Source organism: Coregonus lavaretus, assembly GCF_964263955.1.
Source record: "Coregonus lavaretus genome assembly, chromosome: 16".
Classification (NCBI taxonomy): domain Eukaryota; kingdom Metazoa; phylum Chordata; class Actinopteri; order Salmoniformes; family Salmonidae; genus Coregonus; species Coregonus lavaretus.
The window spans coordinates 21,437,265-21,462,985 of NC_140003.1; the positions used below are offsets into that span (position 1 = coordinate 21,437,265).

Sequence of the window (25,721 nt, forward strand, 5' to 3'; positions counted from 1 at the left end):
ATGACAGCTTTGCACACTCTTGGCATTCTCACAACCAGCTTCATGAGGTAGTCATCTGGAATGCATTTCAATTAACAGGTGTGCCTTGTTAAAAGTTAATTTGTGGAATTTCTTTCCTTCTTAATGCGTTTGATTCAATCAGTTGTGTTGTGACTAGGTATGGGTGGTATACAGAAGATAGTATTTTACCAAATAGGGCTAAGTCCATATTATGGCAAGAACAGCTCAAATAAGCAGACAGAAACAACAGTCCATCATTACTTTAAGACATGAAGGTCAGTCAATCCAGATAATTTCAAGAACTTTGAAAGGTTCTTCAAGTGCAGTTGCAAAAACCATCAAGCGCTATGATGAAACTGGCTCTCATGACGACCGCCACAGGAAAGGAAGACCCAGAGTTACCTCTGCTGCAGAGGATAAGGTGAAGTAACAGACACATCTCAACATCAACTGTTCAGAGGAGACTGCGTGAATCAGGCCTTCGTGGTCGAATTGCTGCAAAGAAACCACTACTAAAGGACACCAATAAGAAGAAGAGACTTGCTTGGGCCAAGTAACACAAGCAATGGACATTAAACCAGTGGAAATCTGTCCTTTGGTCTGATAAGTCCAAATTTGAGATTTTTGGTTCCAACCACCATGTCTTTGTGAGACGTAGAGTAGGTGAACGGATGATGTCTGCATGTGTGGTTCCCACCGTGAAGCATGGGGGAGGAGGTGTGATGGTGCTTTGCTGGTGACACTGTAAGTGATTTTATTTAGAATTCAAGGCACACTTAACCAGCATGGCTACCACAGCATTCTGCTGCGATACGCCATCCCATCTGGTTTGCGCTTAGTGGGACTATCATTTGTTTTTCAACAGGACAATGACCCAACACACCTTCAGGCTGTGTAAAGGCTATTTAACCAATAAGGAGAGTGATGGAGTGCTGCATCAGATGACCTGGCCTCCACAATCACCTGACCTCAACCCAATTGAGATGGTTTGGGATGAGTTGGACCGCAGAGTGAAGGAAAAGCAGCCAACAAGTGCTCAGCATATGTGGGAACTCCTTCAAGACTGTTGGAAAAGCATTCCAGGTGAAGTTGGTTTAGAGAATGCCAAGAGTGTGCAAAGCTGTCATCAAGGCAAAGGGTGGCTACTTTGAATAATCTTTTTTTGGTGACTACATGATTCCATATGTGTTATTTCATAGTTTTAATGCCTTCACTATTATTCTACAATCCTTGAATGAGTAGGTGTGTCCAAACTTTTGACTGGTACTGTATGTAAATGTGATATTGCAGTTTTTTTTGTGTGAATAAATTAGCAAACATTTCTAAAAACCTGTTTTTGCTTCGTCATTATGGGGTATTGTATGTAGATTGATGAGGGGGAAAAAAACGTTTTAATCAATTTTAGAATAAGGCTGTAACGTAACAAAGTGGAAAAAGTCAAGGGGTCTGAATACTTTCCGAAGGCACTGTTGATTAAGTAAAGGGAATGAAGATAAGATCAGATCTGGGTGTAGACAGACCCCACTGCAAATGTTGCTGATATTTGTCAATTCAAAAAGATGTTTGTTGTGTCTCACAGTTTTCATTGTATTTGCTAGACAGTTTCCACTAACAGGGGACAGGACATCCCTTTAGCAGAGTGACATATGTCTGTCATACAAGATCATGTTGTGACAACCTGATGAGGACCATAGTCTACTGGTCTAGGACCAGAGTAAACTCTGTCTGTCAAATAAGATCATGGTCGTAACGTCAGGATGTGGACTGTATCTACCGGTCTAGGACCAGGCTTTACCAGCTGCCTGACAGACTCATGTGACCCAGTTGTAGAAGAGGTGGGTCAACCCTAGATCAGAGATAGTGTCATGCAGGATCAGTCAGAACACATGGCTAATACTGACAGATTCACTAACTGGCTAGCTACAACAACAGGAAGTGACATACAGTGGGGAGAACAAGTATTTGATACACTGCCGATTTTGCAGGTTTTCCTACTTACAAAGCTTGTAGAGGTCTGTAATTTTTATCATAGGTACACTTCAACTGTGAGAGACAGAATCTAAAACAAAAATCCAGAAAATCACATTGTTTGATTTTTAAGTAATTAATTTGCATTTTATTGCATGACATAAGTATTTGATCACCTACCAACCAGTAAGAATTCCGGCTCTCACAGACCTGTTAGTTTTTCTTTAAGAAGCCCTCCTGTTCTCCACTCATTACCTGTATTAACTGCACCCGTTTGAACTCGTTACCTGTATAAAAGACACCTGTCCACACACTCAATCAAACAGACTCCAACCTCTCCACAATGGCCAAGACCAGACGGCTGTGTAAGGACATCAGGGATAAAATTGTAGACCTGCACAAGGCTGGGATGGGCTACAGAACAATAGGCAAGCAGCTTGGTGAGAAGGCAACAACTGTTGGCGCAATTATTAGAAAATGGAAGAAGTTCAAGATGACGGTCAATCACCCTCGGTCTGGGGCTCCATGCAAGATCTCACCTTGTGGGGCATCAATGATCATGAGGAAGGTGAGGGATCAGCCCAGAACTACACGGCAGCACCTGGTCAATGACCTGAAGAGAGCTGGGACCACAGTCTCAAAGAAAACCATTAGTAACACACTACGCCGTCATGGATTAAAATCCTGCAGCGCACGCAAGGTCCCCCTACTCAAGCCAGCGCATGTCCAGGCCCGTCTGAAGTTTGCCAATGACCATCTGGATGATCCAGAGGAGGAATGGGAGAAGGTCATGTGGTCTGATGAGACAAAAATAGAGCTTTTTGGTCTAAACTCCACTCGCCATGTTTGGAGGAAGAAGAAGGATGAGTACAACCCCAAGAACACCATCCCAACCGTGAAGCATGGAGGTGAAAACATCATTCTTTGGGGATGCTTTTCTGCAAAGGGGACAGGACGGCTGCACCGTATTGAGGGGAGGATGGATGGGGCCATGTATCGCGAGATCTTGGCCAACAACTTCCTTCCCTCAGTAAGAGCATTGAAGATGGGTCGTGGCTGGGTCTTCCAGCATGACAACGACCCGAAACACACAGCCAGGGCAACTAAGGAGTGGCTCCGTAAGAAGCATCTCAAGGTCCTGGAGTGGCCTAGCCAGTCTCCAGACCTGAACCCAATAGAAAATCTTTGGAGGGAGCTGAAAGTCCGTATTGCCCAGCGACAGCCCCAAAACCTGAAGGATCTGGAGAAGGTTTGTATGGAGGAGTGGGCCAAAATCCCTGCTGCAGTGTGTGCAAACCTGGTCAAGACCTACAGGAAATGTATGATCTCTGTAATTGCAATCAAAGGTTTCTGTACCAAATATTAAGTTCTGCTTTTCTGATGTATCAAATACTTATGTCATGCAATAAAATGCAAATTAATTACTTAAAAATCATACAATGTGATTTTCTGGATTTTTGTTTTAGATTCCGTCTCTCACAGTTGAAGTGTACCTATGATAAAAATTACAGACCTCTACATGCTTTGTAAGTAGGAAAACCTGCAAAATCGGCAGTGTATCAAATACTTGTTCTCCCCACTGTAGGTAGCCTTACAATTAATAGTGCTGTACAGGGTTTGTGTTATCACGTTGAATAGTATAATGGTTTTTACTGCACTACCATTTGCCACTAATACCTCTCTACCACTGAGAATGATGATGGTAATGGTAGTAATTAGTGTACAGCCTTGAGGTTGGCTTGCAACACAACACCTTTTGTGAAGCCATTGAGCGAGCATCTTTCCGTAATGGAAATGAATCACAACGCGTCTGTCTGCTGTACAGATACATACTGTAGTTATTATTCTGATGTTCACAGTGGATTATCATATATGGCCTGCAGAAAACATCCAGAGGGTGTATGATATTACATTTAACCTTGTAACATGATTGTTTTCCATTAAACTAATTTCATATGTCAGGTGAAATGTTGTCAGGAAAAATATATACTTAATGCGTATCACACGATATGGCAGAAAGTTGGATAAAGCACCAAGAGAAACCTTGATATGACACCAGCTAACTCCTCTGCCATGTGGAATGTTGGCACTAGTGTCATAAGAGATCAATGTAATGTATACTTGGGTAAAGAAACCTTTATATTGCCATGAAATATTACTACAATTATATCTTCTGTTGCCACATTATTTCAGAGGACAAGGCCTCTCTAGTGGAATTCACAACTTTTGTGATACAAAAAAACAAACAAAATAAAATTAATCAGTAGGCTATTTGATAGAGAGCTGATACAAACCAGACTCTATTCCGTTCCTCTAGGTCAGTGCATCTTCAGTTGGTCCCACGGAAACTCCATTAATGCTTATCAAAAGCAATGAAGTGGAAAGTAATGGTATGATCTGGCTCAAACTCAGAATGGAAAATGTGGATATATACCTCTAAGGCAGTCTGTGTGTGGGGAAAACATCCCATTTTGATTGGAGGTAGTGTAGTTACTGTAGATCACCTTGATTAAACACTGACCTCTAGTGACCATAGTTGGAACGGCACCTTAGTCAGTAGAGCACTAATCTTGGACACCCAGAACTAAAATCTCACGTAATTGCATCAGATTTTACATGAAGGGAATCTGTTCATGAGAGATTATTAGAGCGCAGGTAGCAGCTATACAAATGTCATGAAACCTGGTGGAAAAATACACATTCAGTAATGGCAACAATAAAATGTCAGGACAATATTTTGTAGCTAAAGAGACTGCCATATTGGAATTTAGAAATAGAGAATTGTGTGATTGACTTCTCCCTCCCAGACAGAGGCATAAACACGCATGCACGCGCTCGCACACACCCATGCTGGAAAGTAATTAACTCAGCAAAAAAAGAAACGTCCCTTTTTCAGGACCCCGTCTTTAAATGATAATTTGTAAAAATCCAAATAACTTCACAGATCTTCATTGTAAAGGGTTTAAACACTGTTTCCCATGCTTGTTCAATGAACCATAAACAATTAATGAACATGCACCTGTGGAACGGTCATTAAGACACTAACAGCTTACAGATGGTAGGCAATTAAGGTCACAGTTATGAAAACTTAGGACACTAAAGAGGCCTTTCTACTGACTCTGAAAAACACCAAAAGAAAGATGCCCAGGGTCCCTGCTCATCTGCGTTAACGTGCCTTAGGCATGCTGCAAGGAGGCATGAGGACTGCAGATGTGGACAGGGCAATAAATTGCATTGCCCGTACTGTGAGATGCCTAAGACAGCGCTACAGGGAGACAGGATGGACAGCTGATCATCCTCACAGTGGCAGACCACGTGTAACAACACCTGCATAGGATCGTTACATCCGAACATCACATCTGCGGGACAGGTACAGGATGGCAACAACAACTGCCCGAGTTACACCAGGAACGCACAATCCCTCCATCTGTCTGCAATAGGCTGGACTGAGGGCTTGTAGGCCTGTTGTAAGGCAGGTCCTCACCAGATCTCACCGGCAACAACGTCGCCTATAGGCACAAACCCACCGTCGCTGAACCAAACAGGACTGGCAAAAAGTGCTCTTCACTGACGAGTCGCGGTTTTGTCTCACCAGGGTGATGGTCGGATTCGCGTAATTATCGTTGAAGGAATTAGCGTTACACTGAGGCATGTACTCTGGAGCGGGATCGATTTGGAGCTGGAGGGTCCGTAATGCTCTGGGGCGGTCGAGTCACAGCATCATCAGACTGAGCTTGTTGTCATTGCAGGCAATCTCAACGCTGTGCGTTACAGGGAAGACATCCTCCTCCCTCATGTGGTACCCTTCCTGCAGGCTCATCATGACATGTCCCTCCAGCATGACAATGCCACCAGCCATACTGCTCGTTCTGTGCGTGATTTCCTGCAAGACAGGAATGTCAGTGTTCTGCCATGGCCAGCAAATAGCCTGGATCTCAATCCCATTGAGCACGTCTGGGACCTGTTGGATCGGAGGGTGAGGGCTAGGGCCATTCCCCCCAGAAATGTCTGGGAACTTGCAGGTGCCTTGGTGGAAGAGTGGGGTAACATCTCACAGCAAGAACTGGCATATCTGGTGCAGTCCATGAGGAGGAGCTGTACTGCAGTACTTAATGCAGCTGGTGGCCACACCAGATACTGACAGTTACTTTTGATTTTGACCCCCTCAAATGGATTTTTATTTGGATTTCATGTAATGGACATACACAAAATAGTCCAAATTGGTGAAGTGAAATGAAAAAAATAACTTTTTTGAAAAAGTTCTAAAAAATAAATAACGGAAAAGTGGTGCATGCATATGTACAGTGGGGGAAAAAAGTATTTAGTCAGCCACCAATTGTGCAAGTTCTCCCACTTAAAAAGATGAGAGAGGCCTGTCATTTTCATCATAGGTACACATCAACTATGATAGACAAATTGAGAAAAAAAAATCCAGAAAATCACATTGTAGGATTTTTATGAATTTATTTGCAAATTATGGTGGAAAATAAGTATTTGGTCACCTACAAACAAGCAAGATTTCTGGCTCTCACAGACCTGTAACTTCTTCTTTAAGAGGCTCCTCTGTCCTCCACTCGTTACCTGTATTAATGGCACCTGTTTGAACTTGTTATCAGTATAAAAGACACCTGTCCACAACCTCAAACAGTCACACTCCAAACTCCACTATGGCCAAGACCAAAGAGCTGTCAAAGGACACCAGAAACAAAATTGTAGACCTGCACCAGGCTGGGAAGACTGAATCTGCAATAGGTAAGCAGCTTGGTTTGAAGAAATCAACTGTGGGAGCAATTATTATGAAATGGAAGACATACAAGACCACTGATAATCTCCCTCGATCTGGGGCTCCACGCAAGATCTCACCCCGTGGGGTCAAAATGATCACAAGAACGGTGAGCAAAAATCCCAGAACCACACGGGGGGACCTAGTGAATGACCTGCAGAGAGCTGGGACCAAAGTAACAAAGCCTACCATCAGTAACACACTACTCCGCCAGGGACTCAAATCCTGCATTGCCAGACGTGTCCCCCTGCTTAAGCCAGTACATGTCCAGGCCCGTCTGAAGTTTGCTAGAGTGCATTTGGATGATCCAGAAGAGGATTGGGAGAATGTCATATGGTCAGATGAAACCAAAATATAACTTTTTGGTAAAAACTCAACTCATCGTGTTTGGAGGACAAAGAATGCTGAGTTGCATCCAAAGAACACCATACCTACTGTGAAGCATGGGGGTGGAAACGTCATGCTTTGGGGCTGTTTTTCTGCAAAGGGACCAGGACGACTGATCCGTGTAAAGGAAAGAATGAATGGGGCCATGTATCGTGAGATTTTGAGTGAAAACCTCCTTCCATCAGCAAGGGCATTGAAGATGAAACGTGGCTGGGTCTTTTAGCATGACAATGATCCCAAACACCGCCCGGGCAACGAAGGAGTGGCTTCGTAAGAAGCATTTCAAGGTCCTGGAGTGGCCTAGCCAGTCTCCAGATCTCAACCCCATAGAAAATCTTTGGAGGGAGTTGAAAGTCCGTGTTGCCCAGCGACAGCCCCAAAACATCACTGCTCTAGAGGAGATCTGCATGGAGGAATGGGCCAAAATACCAGCAACAGTGTGTGAAAACCTTGTGAAGACTTACAGAAAACGTTTGACCTGTGTCATTGCCAACAAGGGGTATATAACAAAGTATTGAGAAACTTTTGTTATTGACCAAATACTTATTTTCCACCATAATTTGCAAATAAATTCATAAAAAATCCTACAATGTGATTTTCTGGATTTTTTTTTTCTCATTTTGTCTGTCATAGTTGACATATACCTATGATGAAAATTACAGGCCTCTCTCATCTTTTTAAGTGGGAGAACTTGCACAATTGGTGGCTGACTAAATACTTTTTTCCCCCACTGTATTCACCCCCTTCAAGCCACTAAATAAGAATTAGTTAAATAAAGTCCACCTGTGTGCAATCTAAGTGTCACATGATCTGTCACATGATCTCAGTATATATACACCTGTTCTGAAAGGCCCCAGAGTCTGCAACACAACTAAGCAAGGGGCACCATGAAGACCAAGGAGCTCTCCAAACAGGTCAAGGACAAAGTTGTGGAGAAGTACAGATCAGGGTTGGGTTATAAAAAAAATATCCAAAACTTTGAACATCCCCAGGAGCACCATTAAATCCATTATTAAAAATGGAAAGAATATGGCACCACAACAAACCTGCCAAGAGAGGGCCGCCCACCAAAACTCACGGACCACGCAAGGAGGGCTTTAATCAGATAGGCAACAAAGAGACCAAAGATAACCTTGAAGTAGCTGCACAGCTCCACAGTGGAGATTGGAGGTGGTGGCAGCATCATGCTGTGGGGATGTTTTTAATCTGCAGGGACTGGGAAACTGGTCAGAATTGAAGGAATGATGGATGGCGCTAAATACAGGGAAATCCTTGAGGGAAATCTGTTTCAGTCTTCCAGAGATTTGAGACTGGGACGGAGGTTCACCTTCCAGCAGGACAATGACCCTAAGCATACTGCTAAAGCAACACTCGAGTGGTTTAAGGGGAAACATTTAAATGTCTTGGAATGGCCTAGAAAGCCCAGACCTCAATCCAATAGAGAATCTGTGGTATGACTTAAAGATTGCTGTACACCAGCGGAACCCATCCAACTTGAAGAAGCTGTAGCAGTTTTGCCTTGAAGAATGGGCAAAAATCCCAGTGGCTAGATGTGTCAAGCTTATAGAGACATACCCCAAGAGACTTGCAGCTGTAATTGCTGCAAAAGGTGCAGTCTACAAAGTATTGACTTTGAGGGGGGTGAAAAGTTATGCACGCTCAAGTTCTGTTTTTTTGTCTTATTTCTTGTTTGTTTCGCAAAAACATTAAAAAGCAGGAACGACACATGCATTAATACAATTCTGTAATGTATTGCAATAATATTTGCCATTGTAACTTTACTGAATGAAAATATAAACGCAACATGCAACAATCTCAACTATTTTACAGAGTTACAGGAAGGAAATCCGTCAAATGAAATAAATTAATTAGGCCCTAATCTATAGATTTCACATGACTGGGCAGGGGCGCAGCCATGGGTGGTCATGGGAGGGCAGAGGCCCACCCACTTGGGAGCCAGGCCTAGCCAATCAGAATGAGTTTTTCCCCACAAAAGGGCTTTATTACAGACTGAACCCCTCAGTTTCATCAGCTGTCCGGGTGGCTGGGCTCAGTCGATCCCGCAGGTGAAAAAGCCGGATGTGGAGGTCCTGGGCTGGTGTGGTTACACGTGGTCTGCGGTTGTGTGGCCGATTGGACGTACTGACAAATTCTCTAAAACGACGTTGGAGGCGGCTTATGGTAGAGAAATAAACATTTAATTATCTGGCAACAGCTCTGGTGGACATTCCTGCAGTCAGCATGCCAATTGCACGCTCCCTCAAAACTTGAGACATCTGTGGCATTGTGTTGTGTGACAAAACTGCACATTTTAGTTTGGCATTTTTATTGTCCCCAGCGCAAGGTGCACCTCTGTAATGATCATGCTGTTTAATCAGCTTCTTTATTCCACCAGGACCATTCACAGTTGAGCTCAACGTGACTGGCTAATTTTTTATACTTTTTTTGTCAAGGGAGGCCAAATGCTCGCTGGCTTCCCTTGCATTCAACGCTACGGGCAGCAACAATGTAATACTTGTTTGGACCAGACAGCATCAGATAAATGGCCTACATAGAGACAGAGGGGCGCTGTTTCACTCGCTCGGATGCTTTCTTCTGCGCTGAGGTGAGAGAGAGACTCTTTCTTTCCAGTAGGAGGCAGCTTACCTTGAAACAGACGATTGGGCATGCCACTTGGGTATACTACAGGAAAACAACAGGAATACAAAGGTATTCTCCAACCCAATAAAAAGTCCCATGGAGATACAATGGGGGAGGGATCAGAACCTTGTTTTCCTATGAGGTGCTTTCCTGTTGTGATTGATGTGGGAAAAGACAAAAGCCTGACGAGTTCAGTCTTCTTACTCAGATAAAAACCCTATTCCAACAGATCACTGAGCCATAGATCAACAACAATAGGTTTTGTACTGAGCTGCACTACCACTAGCTCACTTATAGAGTTAATCATAAACAGTCAATATCTGAAGGACTGGTCCAAGAACCGGCCAAAGGTCTTCTCTCATTTGGCATAATGTGATGAATTTGGTTGGACCCATGCATACAGCATATTAACAAGAAAGCAACATAAATTCTGGGGCAGTATGGCTGCATTTAGACAGGCAGCCCAATTCTGATATTTTTTCCACTAATTGGTCTTTTTACCAATCACATCAGACCAACTGTCTAAACGCAGCCTAAGTATCAAGCGTCTCAGAGTAGTATTAGGAGTGCCGATCTTGGATCAGATCCCCGGTGTCCATGTTATCTTTCATTTTGATCTAAATGGCAAAACTGATCCTAAATCAGCACTCCTAATACTACTCTGAGACGCTTGATACGGCCCTGAAGTTTAATAATATTCAAAGTTACAATTGTGTCTGCATACATAGTTTATTGTAAATCTCATGCAAGGAAGATACTAAATGTGGCAACCATTTTGGTAATGATGTGACTAAGGCTAATAGTTTGCTCTACATTACAATGTATTAAAGAAAATAACAGACAAAACCAAGGGGACATCAATGTCATCTTATGTGAACAGAATAATATTTATATTAAAAACAGCTTAAACATGACTCACACAAGCCTAAACACAAGCTTAAGACATCTGTCTCCACACAAACACATTCACACTGTAAAGAGTGTTCACTCCGGTTTAGATGCCAGGACACAGAAATACTCCAGTGTCACGTCCATGAGTGTGTCTGGTGATGTGACTCCCATCTCCTTCAGAAACCTGCAGCAATATGACATCAATATATTTAATAAAATAATTCCATGTGGGATGGATCATAAAAGTGGCATGCATTACCTTTTTTATTTCTTCATTACATTTGTTTGTTCATTAATTTGTTAATTAGCTCATTCGTTCATTCATCCAGTCATTCATTCATTGACCAGGGTTGTTACCTGTCGTGTGTTCTCTGCAGCAGTGCGGTGGCAGCATCAGGCTCGGCCCTCTGGAAGGCCTGGTACATGGAGAAGGACTCTATGAAGCCCACTATGTTCCTCACTGAGATCTGCTGCTTCAGTGGGATACACTCAATCCTGAAAGAAGTAGATACCCACACACTGTTGAATTGAGAGGAGAGTCATAGTGGATGCCCTATGCTCCCAAGAGGGCCAAGAGGTTTAAGTCAAGTAAGTCATAATATTGAATACTCCCACAGTTTGAGTACAACATTTGATTTTGTCCACCCGAGTCACTAGGTGTGAGTACATTACTTCTGTTTATATTTAATTCTCACAGTCACAGGGTCAAAGTCACACCATGAGAAATGTTGTGTCCTGCGATGTTGTGCTTTAATGTGTAACTGGCTGTTCTACTGGGTTTGCACAGAGGCTATATGAGTTACCTCTCTTTGTCAGGGAAGGGGATGGCGGCGTAAAGATCCTGTAGTTTGGTGTTGGGCACTGCTACCTGTGTGCTGGTGTATGGTAACAGCACCTTCTTGAACTGGGGATAGCAAAGTCAAATCTCAATCAGTCAGGAAACGTGGTACTTATATTCATACAGGTGATCCCATGGAAATTAATCAATTTTTTTTACAAGAGACATGTCTCAATATGGCAGCAAACAAACATTTTAAGCATACTGTATATGAAAACAACAACTGTACTTAGTACCCACTGAAAATAAACATATGACACACAGCCTATTTAGTACTGTGTTTTTCACCTCATCATATATGTCAGTGAGTCTGTCCCCACATGAGCCGTAATGGAGTCTGAAGTTATCAGCAAAGTCCAGCAGAGCCAAGCAGCCGCAAGGCTTCAGGACCCGGCCTGCCTCCAAGAGGAAACTCTGCTGGTCAAACCAGTGGGCCGCTGAGGATGCAGTCAGCAGGTCCACAGAACCATCCGGAAACGGCAGCTCCTCTGCAGTCCCTTTCCTGTAAGTATTTAGACACAGCCACAAACATTGAGGATTTCTACGTAAACTAAAATATTAACTAGGGGCCTATTGCAAGTGGGAAGGTACTGCTGACCTTATTGCTGAGTGTAATTGACCGTCTCTGCAGATTGCCATCACTGTTTCTTTTTAAACACGTTGGTTTTACTATCCAAGTGGGGAGCAAAAAATGTATTCCCATTCAAAATCTTATTTTCCCTAAACCTAACCCTTAACCCTAACCCCTAACTAAACCTAACCCTAACTCCTAACCCCTAGCCGAACCCTAAAATAGCAGTTTTCCTGATAGGGACCGGCGAAATGTCCCCACTTGTCAAATATTTATTATTTTACTATCCTTGTGAGGACTTTTGGACCTCAAAAGGATAGTAAAGTTAGACCACATACACACGTTCAAACACCTGTAGGTGATGTTGTTGAAACCTGCCACTGCCCTGGCCTCCTCCAGTTGGCACTCGCTGATGTCGATGCCCACCACCTCCTGGAAGTGTGGGGCCAGCAGGCGTGAGTTCTGCCCCGTCCCACAGCCCAGGTCCACAGCTAGGACATGGGGCTGGCCTTTCTGAAGAGAGGGGACCAGTGAGACACTATATAACTAGCATTCCCTAAAGGAGAGTGATAGCTAGTGATAGTGTAAATGTGATGTTTAAATAAATAAATAAATATATATATATATATACACACACACACACACACACACACACACACACACACACATACATACATACACACAAAGTACCAGTCAAAAGTTGACACCTACTCATTCCAGGGTTTTTCTTAATTTTTTACTATTTTCTACATTGTAGAATAATAGTGAAGACATCAAAACTATGAAATAACACATATGGAATCATGTAGTAAATAAATAAAAAGTGTTAAAACAAATCAAAATATATTTTATATTTGAGATTCTTCAAAGTAGCCACCCTTTGCTTCGATGACAGCTTTGCACACTCTTGGCATTCTCTCAACCAGCTTCATGAGGTAGTCACCTGAAATTCATTTAAATTAACAGGTATGCCTTGTTAAAAGTTAATTTGTGGAATTTCTTTCCTTCTTAATGCGTTTGAGCCAATCAGTTGTGTTGTGACAAGGTAGGGGGGTATACAGAAGATAGCCCTATTTGGTAAAAGACCAAGTCCATATTATGGCAAGAACAGCTCAAATAAGCAAAGAGAAACGACAGTCCATCATTACTTTAAGACATGAAGGTCAGTCAATACGGAAAATTAAGAACTTTGAAAGTTTCTTCAAGTGCATTCGCAAAAACCATAAAGTGCTATGATGGAACTGGCTGTCATGACGACCGCCACAGGAAAGGAAGACCCAGAGTTACCTCTGCTGCAGAGGATAAGTTCATTAGAGTTAACTGCACCTCAGATTGCAGCCCAAATAAATGCTTCACAGAGTTCAAGTAACAGAAACATCTCAACATCAACTGTTCAGAGGAGACTGTGTGAATCAGGTCTTCATGGTCGAATAACTACAAAGAAAGCACTACTAAAAGGACACCAATAATAAGAAGAGACTTGCTTGTGCCAAGAAACACGAGCAATGGACAATAGACCGGTGGAAATCTGTCCTTTGGTCTGATGAGTCCAAATGTTAGATTTTTGGTTCCAACCGCCGTGCCTTTGTGAGACGCAGATTAGGTGAACCGATGATCTCCACCTGTGTAGCATGGAGGTGGTGGTGTGATGGTGCGGGGGTGCTTTGCTGGTGACACTGTCTGTGATTTATTTAGAATTCAAGGCACACTTAACCAGCATGGCTACCACAGCATTCTGCAGCGATACGCCATCCCATCTGGTTGGCGCTTAGTGGGACTATCATTTGTTTTTCAACAAGACAACAACCCAACACACCTCCAGGCTATGTAAGGGCTATTTGACCAAGAAGGAGAGTGATGGAGTGCTGCATCAGATGACCTGGCCTCCACAATCACCCGACCTCAACCCAATTGAGATGGTTTGGGATGAGTTGGACCGCAGAGTGAAGGAAAAGCAGCCAACAAGTGCTCAGCATATGTGGGAACTCCTTCAAAACTGTTGGAAAAGCATTCCAGGTGAAGCTGGTTGATAATGCCAAGAGTGTGCAAAGCTGACATCAAGGCAAAGGGTGGCTATTTGAAGAATCTCAAATATAAAATATATTTTGATTTGTTTAAAAACTTGTATTTAATAGTTTTGATGTCTACAATGTAGAAAATAGTACAAATAAAGAAAAACCCTTGAATGAGTAGGTGTGTCCAAACTTTTGACTGGTACTGTATATTCAACTCTGGTCTTTGCTCTATACAGTATAGGTATGACACATTGCATGCTGAATTTCAAGCTTACGGTATTAACGTAAGATAATGATGACAGTTTAGTGACCTATTGGTCACAAGACTCAAAAGCATTTAGAAAGAGGATTTTTTTTTTAGATATACTGTGTGTGTGTATGTATGTATGTATGTATGTATGTATGTATGTATGTATGTATGTATGTATGTATGTATGTATACATACAGTGAGGGGAAAAAAGTATTTGATCCCCTGCTGATTTTGTACGTTTGCCCACTGACAAAGACATGATCAGTCTATAATTTTAATGGTAGGTTTATTTGAACAGTGAGAGACAGAATAGCAACAAAAAAATCCAGGAAAACGCCTGTCAAAAATGTTATAAATTGATTTGCATTTTAATGAGGGAAATAAGTATTTGACCCCCTCTCAATCAGAAAGATTTCTGGCTCCCAGGTGTCTTTTATACAGGTAACGAGTTGAGATTAGGAGCACACTCTTAAAGGGAGTGCTCCTAATCTCAGTTTATTACCAGTATAAAAGACACCTGTCCACAGAAGCAATCAATCAATCAATCAGATTTAAAAAATCTCCACCATGGCCAAGACCAAAGAGCTCTCCAAGGATGTCAGGGACAAGATTGTAGACCTACACAAGGCTGGAATGGGCTACAAGACCATCGCCAAGCAGATTGGTGAGAAGGTGACAACAGTTGTTGCGATTATTCGCAAATGGAAGAAACACAAAAGAACTGTCAATCTCCCTCAGCCTGGGGCTCCATGCAAGATCGCACCTTGTGGAGTTGCAATGATCATGAGAACGGTGAGGAATCAGCCCAGAACTACACGGGAGGATCTTGTCAATGATCTCAAGGCAGCTGGGACCATAGTCACCAAGAAAACAATTGGTAACACACTACGCTGTGAAGGACTGAAATCCTGCAGCGCCCTCAAGGTCCCCCTGCTCAAGAAAGCACATATACAGGCCCGTCAGAAGTTTGCCAATGAACATCTGAATGATTCAGAGGAGAACTGGGTGAAAGTGTTGTGGTCAGATGAGACCAAAATGGAGCTCTTTGGCATCAACTCAACTCGCCGTGTTTGGAGGAGGAGGAATGCTGCCTATAACCCCAAGAACACCATCCCCACCGTCAAACATGGAGGTGGAAACATTATGCTTTGGGGGTGTTTTTCTGCTAAGGGGACAGGACAACTTCACCACATCAAAGGGACGATGGACGGGGCCATGTACCGTCAAATCTTGGGTGAGAACCTCCTTCCCTCAGCCAGGGCATTGAAAAGGGGTCGTGGATGGGTATTCCAGCATGACAATGACCCAAAACACACGGCCAAGGCAACAAAGGAGTGGCTCAAGAAGAAGCACATTAAAGGTCCTGGAGTGGCCTAGCCAGTCTCCAGACCTTATTCCCATAGAAAATCTGTGGAGGGAGCTGAAGGTTCGAGTTGCCAAACGTCAGCCTCGAAACCTTAATGACTTGGAGAAGATCTGCAAAGAGGAGTGGGACAAAATCCCTCCTGAGATGTGTGCAAACCTGGTGGCCAACTACAAGAAACGTCTGACCTCTGTGATTGCCAACAAGGGTTTTGCCACCAAGTACTAAGTCATGTTTTGCAGAGGGGTCAAATACTTATTTCCCTCATTAAAATGCAAATCAATTTATAAAATTTTTGACATGCGTTTTTCTGGATTTTTTTGTTGTTATTCTGTCTCTTACTGTTCAAATAAACCTACCATTAAAATTATAGACTGATCATTTCTTTGTCAGTGGGCAAACGTACAAAATCAGCAGGGGATCAAATACTTTTTTCCCCATCACTGTGTGTGTGTATATATATATATATATATATATATATATATATATATATATATATATATATATATATATACACATATACACACACATACAGTGGGGAAAAAAAGTATTTAGTCAGCCACCAATTGTGCAAGTTCTCCCACTTAAAAAGATGAGGCCTGTACTTTTCATCATAGGTACACGTCAACTATGACAGACAAATTGAGAAATGTTTTTCCAGAAAATCACATTGTAGGATTTTTTATGAATTTATTTGCATATTATGGTGGAAAATAAGTATTTGGTCACCTACAAACAAGCAAGATTTCTGGCTCTCACAGACCTGTAACTTCTTCTTTAAGAGGCTCCTCTGTCCTCCACTCGTTACCTGTATTAATGGCACCTGTTTGAACTTGTTATCAGTATAAAAGACACCTGTCCACAACCTCAAACAGTCACACTCCAAACTCCACTATGGCCAAGACCAAAGAGCTGTCAAAGGACACCAGAAACAAAATTGTAGACCTGCACCAGGCTGGGAAGACTGAATCTGCAATAGGTAAGCAGCTTGGTTTGAAGAAATCAACTGTGGGAGCAATTATTAGGAAATGGAAGACATACAAGACCACTGATAATCTCCCTCAATCTGGGACGCAAGATCTCACCCAGTGCGGTCAAAATGATCACCAGTACATGTCCAGGCCCATCTGAAGTTTGCTAGAGTGCATTTGGATGATCCAGAAGAGGATTGGGAGAATGTCATATGGTCAGATGAAACCAAAATATAACTTTTTGGTAAAAACTCAACTCGTCGTGTTTGGAGGACAAAGAATGCTGAGTTGCATCCAAAGAACACCATACCTACTGTGAAGCATGGGGGTGGAAACATCATGCTTTGGGGCTGTTTTTCTGCAAAGGGACCAGGACGACTGATCCGTGTAAAGGAAAGAATGAATGGGGCCATGTATCGTGAGATTTTGAGTGAAAACCTCCTTCCATCAGCAAGGGCATTGAAGATGAAACGTGGCTGGGTCTTTCAGCATGACAATGATCCCAAACACACCGCCCGGGCAACGAAGGAGTGGCTTCGTAAGAAGCATTTCAAGGTCCTGGAGTGGCCTAGCCAGTCTCCAGATCTCAACCCCATAGAAAGTCTTTGGAGGGAGTTGAAAGTCCGTGTTGCCCAGCAACAGCCCCAAAACATCACTGCTCTAGAGGAGATCTGCATGGAGGAATGGGCCAAAATACCAGCAACAGTGTGTGAAAACCTTGTGAAGACTTACAGAAAACGTTTGACCTGTGTCATTGCCAACAAAGGGTATTTAACAAAGTATTGAGAAACTTTTGTTATTGACCAAATACTTATTTTCCACCATAATTTGCAAATAAATTCATTAAAAATCCTACAATGTGATTTTCTGGATTTTTTTTTCTCATTTTGTCTGTCATAGTTGATGTGTACCTATGATAAATTACAGGCCTCTCATCTTTTTAAGTGGGAGAACTTGCACAATTGGTGGCTGACTAAATACTTTTTTCCCCCACTGTATATATATATATATATATATATATATATATATATATATATATATATATATATACACATATATATATACACACACACACACACACATATACGCCTCCTGTAGCTCAGTTGGTAGAGCATGGCGCTTGCAACGCCAGGGTTGTGGGTTCGATTCCCATGGGGGGCCAGTATGAGAAATGTATGCACTCACTAACTGTGTCACTCTGGATAAGAGTGTCTGCTAAATGACTAAAATGTAAACATACACATATATATATATACACTTACATCCATACACACACACATCTTAGACAACCTAAGATTTATCTTAGCTGCTACGTGTACAAGTCTAACCTCATGTAAAAGACACAGTCTATAAAGGTAATACTATCTTTGCTTTGCTCACCTTCCTTTCCAGGTAATGCAGGATGATGTCTCTGATCTCCTCTGGAGGTACAAAGCGGTACCTCTGGTAGATGGAAGCATGGTGTTTCCCCTCAAACAGCCGGTAGGTCATGGTGCTCTGCTCTGCTGTCGTCTGCTCCGCTAGCCTAGCGCTCGCTCCAGCTTGCAGTGACTCAGCAGACAGAGACAGACCTGCTCCTTCACTAGGACCTGTTAATCATTACATGGCAGGAGGAGATACACATATAAAAGGGGTGGGACAGAGGAGGCTACTGGTAGTAGTCACTCAGTCACAGAGGAGAGGTTAAAAGAGACACCTGGGCTGCTATGTTTAAATAAGTTGTCACCTCTTTGACAAATTGTAACAGATTCGTCTGTGATGTTCTTGTGTGAACGATAATGTCCGATAAGGGCCACAATAATGACATGCCTATAGATAGACTAGTGATTTAAAACATCATACATATTTCCATTTGATTTTTTATAAAAACGATCAAATGCCTGGCAAAAGTGTTATGCATGTACTGCATGCATTTATACTGAACAAAAATCTAAAAAACGCAACATGCAACAATTTCAAAGATTTTATTGAGTTACAGTTCATATAAGGAAATCAGTCAATTTAAATAAATTCATTAGGCCCTAATATATGGATTTCACATGACTGGGAATACAGATATGGATCTGTTGGTCACATGTATTTTTAAAAAGGTAGGGGCGTGGATCAGAAGACCAGTCAGTATCTGCTCTGACCACCATTTACATCATGCAGTGTGACATCTCCTTCACATAGAGTTGATCAGGCTGTTGATTGTGGAATGTTGTCCCACTCCTCTTCAACGGCTGTGCGAAGTTGCTGGATATCGGCGGGAACTGGAACACGCTGTCAGACACATCGATCCAAAACATGCTCAATGGGTGACATGTCTGGTGAGCAGGCCATGGAAGAACCCAGACATTTTCAGCTTCTAGGAATTGTGTACAGATCCTTGCGACATGGGGCCGTGCATTATAATGCTGAAACATGAAGCCATGGCTGTGGATGAACGGCACAACAATGGGCCTCAGGATCTCATTATGGTATCTCTGTGCATTCAAATTGTCATTGATGAAATGCAAATGTGTTCGTTGTCCGTAGCTTATGCCTGCCCATACCATAACCTCACCATGGGGCACTCTGTTCACAAGGTTGACATCAGCAAACCACTCGCCCACAAGTGGTCTGCGGTTGTGAGGCCGGTTGGATGTACAGCCAAATTCTCTAAAATGACGAGGCGGATTATGGAAGAGAAATTAACATTCAATTCTCTGGCAACAGCTCTGGTGGACATTCCTGCAGTCAGCATGCCAATTGCACGCTCCCTCAAAACTTGAGACATCTGTGGCATTGTGTTGTGTGACAAAACTGCACATTTTAGAGTGACATTTTATTGTCCCCAGCACAAGGTGCACCTGTGTAATGATCATATGTCACACCTGTCAAGTGGATGGATTATCTTGGCAAAGCAGAAATGCTCACTAAGAGGGATGCAATCAAATTTGTGCGTATGGAAAATGTCTTGGATCTTTTATTTCAGCTCGTGAAACCAACACTTTACATGTTGCATTTACATTTTTGGTCGGTGTAGATTGTGCATTTAAGACTTCAGTTGTGAAACTAGACTGGGTCCCATGATTCAGGGATTAGGTTATCAAACAGAACAGTTTCCAAACAATAGCTGTGACTGCTTTATGCCTCTCTCCCATGTCAATTATGCCTTGCCTATTGCTGTTTGGGTTAGTTCTTATTATACAATTTCACTGTAGAACCCCTAGTCCCTCTCAAACTGCCTCAAATAGTTCCTTTGTTCCACCCCCCATACACGCCGAGACCGGCTCAATCGGTGGCTCCAGTGACGCTATCTCTTTCATTGTTACCCAACGCTTAGGGTTACCTGAACTGTACTTATATCCTTCCATATCCTTTTCTGTACATAATGCCCTGAATCTTTTCTACAACGCCCGGAGAACTGCCCCCTTTATTCTATGTACCCAACGCACTAGAAGACCAGTTCTTAAAGCCTTTAGTCGTATCCTTATTCTAGTCCTCCTCTGTTCCTCTGGTGATGTAGAGGCTAACCCAGGCCCTGCAGCCCCCAGTATCACTCCTACTCCCCAGGAGCTATCATTTGTTGACTTCTGTAACCGTAAAAGTCTTGGTTTTCTGCACATAAATATCAGAAGCCTCCTTCCTAAGTTTGAGTTATTCACTGCGTTAGCACACTCCGCCAACCCTGATGTTCTAGCAGTGTCTGAATCCTGGCTTAGGAAGGCCACCAAAAATTCTGAAATTTCCATCCCCAACTATAACATTTTCCGTCTAGATAGAACTGCCAAAGGGGGTGGAGTTGCAATCTACTGTAGAGATAGCCTGCAGAGCTATATCATACTATCCAGGTCTGTGCCCAAACAGTTTGAGCTTCTACTTCTAAAAATCCACCTTTCCAGAAATAAATCTCTCACTGTTGCCGCTTGCTACAGACCCCCCTCAGCCCCCAGCTGTGCCCTGGACACCATATGTGAATTGATTGCCCCCCATCTATCCTCAGAGTTCGTACTGCTTGGTGACCTAAATTGGGATATGCTTAACACCCCGGCCATCCTACAATCTAAACTAGATGCCCTCAATCTCACACAAATTATCAACGAACCTACCAGGTACAACCCTAAATCCGTAAACATGGGTACCCTCATAGATATCATCCTGACTAACTTACCCTCTAAATACACCTCCGCTGTCTTCAACCAGGATCTCAGCGATCACTGCCTTATTGCCTGCGTCCGTAACGGGTCCGCGGTCAAACGACCACCCCTCATCACTGTCAAACGCTCCCAAAAACACTTCAGCGAGCAGGCCTTCCTAATTGACCTGGCCCAGGTATCCTGGATGGATATAGATCTCATTCCGTCAGTAGAGGATGCCTGGTTGTTCTTTAAAAGTAATTTCCTCTCAATCTTAAATAAACATGCCCCATTCAAAAAATACAGAACTAAGAACAGATATAGCCCCTGGTTCTCCTCAGACTTGACTGCCCTTGACCAGCACAAAAACATCCGGTGGCGTACTGCATTAGCATCAAATAGCCCCCGCGATATGCAACTTTTCAGGGAAGTTAGGAACCAATATACACAAGCAGTTAGGAAAGCAAAGGCTAACTTTTTCAAACAGAAATTTGCATCCTGTAGCACTAACTCCAAAAAGTTTTGGGACACTAAAGTCCATGGAAAATAAGAGCACTTCCTCCCAGCTGCCCACTGCACTGAGGCTAGGAAACACTATCACCACTGATAAATCTACAATAATCGAGAATTTCAACAAGCATTTTGCTACGGCTGGCCATGCTTTCCACCTGGCTACCACTACCCTGGCCACCAGCTCTGCACCCTCCGCTGCAACTTGCCCATGCCCCCCCCGCTTCTCCTTCACACAAATCCAGACAGCGGATGTTCTGAAAGAGCTGCAAAATCTGGACCCCTACAAATCATCTGGGCTAGACAATCTGGACCCTTTCTTTCTAAAACTAGCCGCCGAAATTGTCGCAACCCCTATTACTAGCCTGTTCAACCTCTCTTTCGTAACGTCTGAGATCCCCAGAGATTGGAAAGCTGCCGCGGTCATCCTCCTCTTCAAAGGGGGTGACACTCTAGATCCAAACTGTTACAGACCCATATCCATCCTGCCCTGCCTTTCAAAAGTTTTTGAAAGCCAAGTCAACAAACAGATCACCGACCATTTCGAATCCCACCGTACCTTCTCCGCTATGCAATCCGGTTTCCGAGCTGGTCATGGGTGCACTTCAGCCACGCTCAAGGTCCTAAACGATATTATAACCGCGATCGATAATAGACAGTACTGTGCAGCCGTTTTCATTGACCTGGCCAAGGCTTTCGACTCTGTCAACCACCGCATTCTTATTGGCAGACTAAATAGCCTTGGTTTCTCAAATGACTGCCTCGCCTGGTTCACCAACTACTTCTCAGATAGAGTTAAATGTGTCAAATCGGAGGGCCTGTTGTCTGGACCTATGGCAGTCTCTATGGGGGTGCCACAGGGTTCAATTCTTGGGCCGACTCTTTTCTCTGTGTATATCAATGACGTCGCTCTTGCTGCTGGTGACTCTCAGATCCACCTCTACGCAGACGACACCATTTTGTATACATCTGGCCCTTCATTGGACACTGTGTTAACAAACCTCCAAACGAGCTTCAATGCCATACAACACTCCTTCAGTAGCCTCCAACTGCTCTTAAACACTAGTAAAACTAAATGCATGCTCTTCAACCGAACGCTGCTTGTACCCGCCCACCCGACTAGAATCACTACTCTCGACGGGTCTGACCTAGAGTATGTGGACAACTACAAATATCTTAGGTGTCTGGTTAGACTGTAAACTCTCCTTCCAGACTCACATAAAGAATCTCCAATCCAAAGTTAAATCTAGAATCGGTTTCCTATTTCGCAACAAAGCCTCCTTCACTCATGCTGCCAAACATGCTCTCGTAAAACTGACTATCCTACCGATCCTTGACTTCGGCGATGTCATTTACAAAATAGCCTCCAACACTCTACTCAGCAAATTGGATGTAGTCTATCACAGTGCCATCCGTTTTGTCTCCAAAGCCCCATATAATACCCACCATTGTGACCTGTACGCTCTTGTTGGCTGGTCCTCACTACATATTCGTCGCCAAACCCACTGGCACCAGGCCATCTATAAATCACTGCTAGGCAAATCCCCACCTTATCTTAGCTCATTGGTCACCATAGCAACACCCACCCGTAGTCTGCGCTCCAGCAGGTATATCTCACTGGTCATCCCCAAAGCCAACACCTCCTTTGGCCGCAATTCCTTCCAGTTCTCTGCTGCCAATGACTGGAACAAATTGCAAAAATCTCTGAAGCTGGAGACACTTATCTCCCTCACTAACTTTAAGCATCAGTTGTCAGAGCACCTTACCGATCACTGCACCTGTACACAGCCCATCTGAAATTAGCCCGCCCAACTACCTCATCCCTATATTGTTATTTATTTTGCTCATTTGTACCCCAGTATCTCTATTTGCACATCATCTCTTGCACATCTATCATTCCAGTGTTAATACAAATTGTAATTATTTTGCACTATAGCCTATTTATTGCCTTACCTCCATAACTTGCTACATTTGCACACACTGTATATATATATATATGTATTTCTGTTGTATTTTTGACTTTGTTTTGTTTTACCCCATATGTAACTCTGTGTTGTTGTTTTTATCGCACTGCTTTGCTTTATCTTGGCCAGGTCGCAGTTGTAAATGAGAACTTGTTCTCAACTGGTTTACCTGGTTAAATAAAGGTAAAAAAAAAAAAAAAAAAGCAAAGAAAACAAGAGCAAGTACAGAACTGTTTAAATGAGTCTTCTGAAAGTTATACTCAATTGTAATGTCAAATATAACAAAATCACCTTACACAATGCAATGCAGCTTGTAAAGCTGTGCGTTTCTCTCTCAGCTGAAAATGCCACCGCAAGCAGCGTTGCCAGGTCCCTCTCAACATTGCCAGGACTGGTTGTTCCTTTTGCAGGTAGGAATGTGAGACAATATAATATTTTCAAAACACTGGTAGTGCCTGAGGCATGCAAACAGGATGAAAAATACATGCACGCCATGTATGGATATCTGCCGAGCTGGTGCACGCCTTTACATGGTTCTGGGCATGATTCAGAAGATAGAAATCTGAACACACTACTAGTATCTTGAAAAGTAGATTTAATTATACTTTCCTGTGGATATATTGTCTCACATTCATACTTGCAAAAGGACCAACCACACGGACAACCGGTAAAGTAAGTGAAAATAAAATGTTATTCAACATTCTGGCTTGTAGAGATCGTGCGAGTAAGCTTTTGCATGGTCCAAACGCTCACTTATGTCAGACGTTGAATCCAATGAAATTCAACGTCGGGTCTCCAGGCTACCAGTTTCTCAGCTAAATGAAAGCAGGGCAGAGCTGCATTGCACCAATGTAGCAGTCAGACAAGCTAATTGCTAGTTACATAGCTAGAAAATACTGATAACGTTAACTAACGAGGATAAAGATTAGGTTAGTTATGTGACATGAAATCACATAGGAAGCTAGGTGAACATGCTAGCTAATGTCTGCACCGTTGTTTAACTTACCTGCTGTCTCAGAGAAAGCGCTCCGTCTATACCATAATCAACGACACTCAGAAGCAATCCTCTGGCTGCACCTGCAGCGGTAGATTAAAACTGAACTTCAGTCGCCAAACAACCTCACGAATATATAATGAGAAATGTTAATATTGAAACGTAAAAAAGCTGCCAATCAGCTGTAACATTTCCGCTGCCGGTGACATTAACCGAAGTGCAGTGATTGTTCCGTTCGTTACTTCTTCGTCGATGAGGTTTAACGTTGGTTGGCATCCAATCAATATCGCATTACCGCCACCTACTAGACTGGAGTGCACTTATACAATCACTGCACTTATACTTTCCTTGAAAAAATAAAATTATAATAAATAAAACAAATACCCTACCGTCTAACACCCACAAATAAATACCATACTCCACTATTTAAAATCTATTTAGTCCTAATTCAGGCCAACAGCCTGAAAGGATGGGACACCATCACTTAACACACCCTGTAACTCTTCTGACGTCAAATCTCGCACACCCAAATACCTCTCTGCAGCTGCCACCACAACCTCTATTTTCTGCGACTTACATTCCATCCTATAAATGCTATAAATGCCAAAAACCCAATCTTACTGGAACATATCACTTGTTGGTTTATCTTCTACTCACACCACTCCTCTCAGAATCCCTCCCCCTTGACCCATATTTCTCTACTTTCTTCACTGCCTCAGCATAAGACAACTTCAGCACTACTCTAACCCTGGAAACATCAACCTGCCTCTCTCGCACAGGACACTTCTGATCCCCAGTCCCATGGGCACCCCTACAATTAACACATACCACTACTTTCCCCAATGCTGCACATTCCTTTCTCTCATGCCCTTCTGCACACTTCTCACACCTAGGAACCTCCCTCCTACACACTGCTGCCACATGCCCATAAGCTTGACACCTGTAACAACGTAATGTATTCGGCACAAAAGCTCATACAGGATAACTTATATATCCTAACATCACTTTGTCAGGCAAAGACTCAACATCAACACTCAAACAGAACAGACAATAACTTCTGTTTCCCCACTCACACCACCCTGTCTGCGTCGCACCAAACAACGAGCATCACAAACACCAGGAATCTTCCCCTTCAGTTGGTCAGCTTTCACATTTACCGCTACCCCAGTAATCACTCCTTTCAATGGCGCCCTTTTCTTGAGAGCAAAGCAATTCACATCTCTTGCCCCCATTTGTTTAACGCGGAGCGTCTGCTCCCTCTGACCAGCAGAAACACAAACAATTATCACAAGACCATTTCTGGTTACCCTCACCGATTCCACAGCACCCAACTCTGTTTTCACCCACCCTGAAACCACAAATGGATCAGCCAAAAGGCAAGGGTCCACTTTTTCCAAAAACGTAACTCCTACTGTTACAGACTCATCTTTACCCTGACCCTCGGTGCAAGCCTCGGGCTCTGAGAACTTCACCAC

The 25,721-nt window shown here is 43.0% G+C and overlaps 1 protein-coding gene across 1 annotated transcript; it reads right to left on the reverse strand.

Moving 5' to 3' along the window:
* Nucleotides 1-10,641: 10,641 nt before the first annotated feature.
* Nucleotides 10,642-24,500, reverse strand: LOC311143536 (putative methyltransferase). The gene is made up of 7 exons (XM_084179372.1): nucleotides 24,259-24,500; nucleotides 18,059-18,267; nucleotides 12,431-12,591; nucleotides 11,796-12,009; nucleotides 11,473-11,573; nucleotides 11,027-11,164; nucleotides 10,642-10,853 (listed from the first exon to the last, which is right to left on the reverse strand). The coding sequence occupies exons 2-7, from the start codon at nucleotides 18,167-18,169 to the stop codon at nucleotides 10,763-10,765; spliced, it is 816 nt and encodes a 271-aa protein (XP_084035498.1). The 5' UTR covers nucleotides 18,170-18,267; nucleotides 24,259-24,500; the 3' UTR covers nucleotides 10,642-10,762.
* Nucleotides 24,501-25,721: the final 1,221 nt, after the last annotated feature.